Consider the following 769-nt stretch of genomic DNA (forward strand, 5'->3'; position numbering starts at 1 on the left):
ACAGGACAGACAGACAGACAAGACAAGACAAGACAGGACAAGACAGACAGACAGACAGACAGACAGACAGACAAGACAGGACATATTCCATGTATCAGGACACGGGGGGTTGGGTTGTTGTTGGTTTCGTACTCCCTGACGGCCCCGAGGGGTAACTCACCATCCTCGGTGGGGACGTAGATGTTGAGGAAGAGGCAGTCCTCGCTCTGCTCCTGGACGTAGGAGGACACCACCTCCAGGCTGTTGGTGAACCAGACGGGCAGCATGACGTCGGGCAGACGGCCCTCCACGACCGTCTGGGGGCACACGGGGGCGAACTGCGTGGCGTTGCGGACGTCCGGCCAGGTCAGCGGCGGCTCTGGCGGCTGGAAGCGCCTCTCGCCGGTGGGCGGGGCGGCGTACGGCACGCCCAGGAACTGGACCACGGGTCCCAGGATCTCGTTGTTGAGCTCTTTCTTCACGCCGCGGAGCCGCCCGTAGACGGTGGTGACCACCGGGTCCGACTCGTCCAGTTTCTGCGCCTCGGCGGCGAGCGGGACCAGCAGCGCGGCGCTGAGCAGCCACAGTAGACAGGCGAGGTCCGGACCGACCCGGCCCGGACCCCCCAGCAGGCCTCCCGGGCCTCTACCCCTCCTCCTCCTCCTCCTCCTCGCCCCCGTGGCCAGCCCCCTCCAGGCGGGCTGCTCCCCGCACACGCCCTGACCGCCAGGCCTTCGCCGGGGCATCATCCCTCCGTCTCCCCCCGGGCTCCGCGGGCTAAGGTCCTGGT

The 769-nt window shown here is 67.4% G+C and overlaps 1 protein-coding gene across 1 annotated transcript in view; it reads right to left on the bottom strand.

The window, feature by feature from the left end:
• Nucleotides 1-515, bottom strand: part of nlgn1 (neuroligin 1) — a gene marked incomplete at its 3' end in the record, with an annotated part of 167,791 nt that extends 167,276 nt beyond the window's left edge. Inside the window, 1 exon segment of the mRNA XM_084436461.1 lies at nucleotides 161-515. Coding sequence (XP_084292587.1) covers nucleotides 161-266 — 106 coding nt within the window. The 5' untranslated portion in view covers nucleotides 267-515.
• Nucleotides 516-769: the final 254 nt, after the last annotated feature.

Source organism: Borostomias antarcticus, assembly GCF_949987555.1.
Source record: "Borostomias antarcticus genome assembly, chromosome: 3".
Taxonomy (NCBI): Eukaryota; Metazoa; Chordata; class Actinopteri; order Stomiiformes; family Stomiidae; genus Borostomias; species Borostomias antarcticus.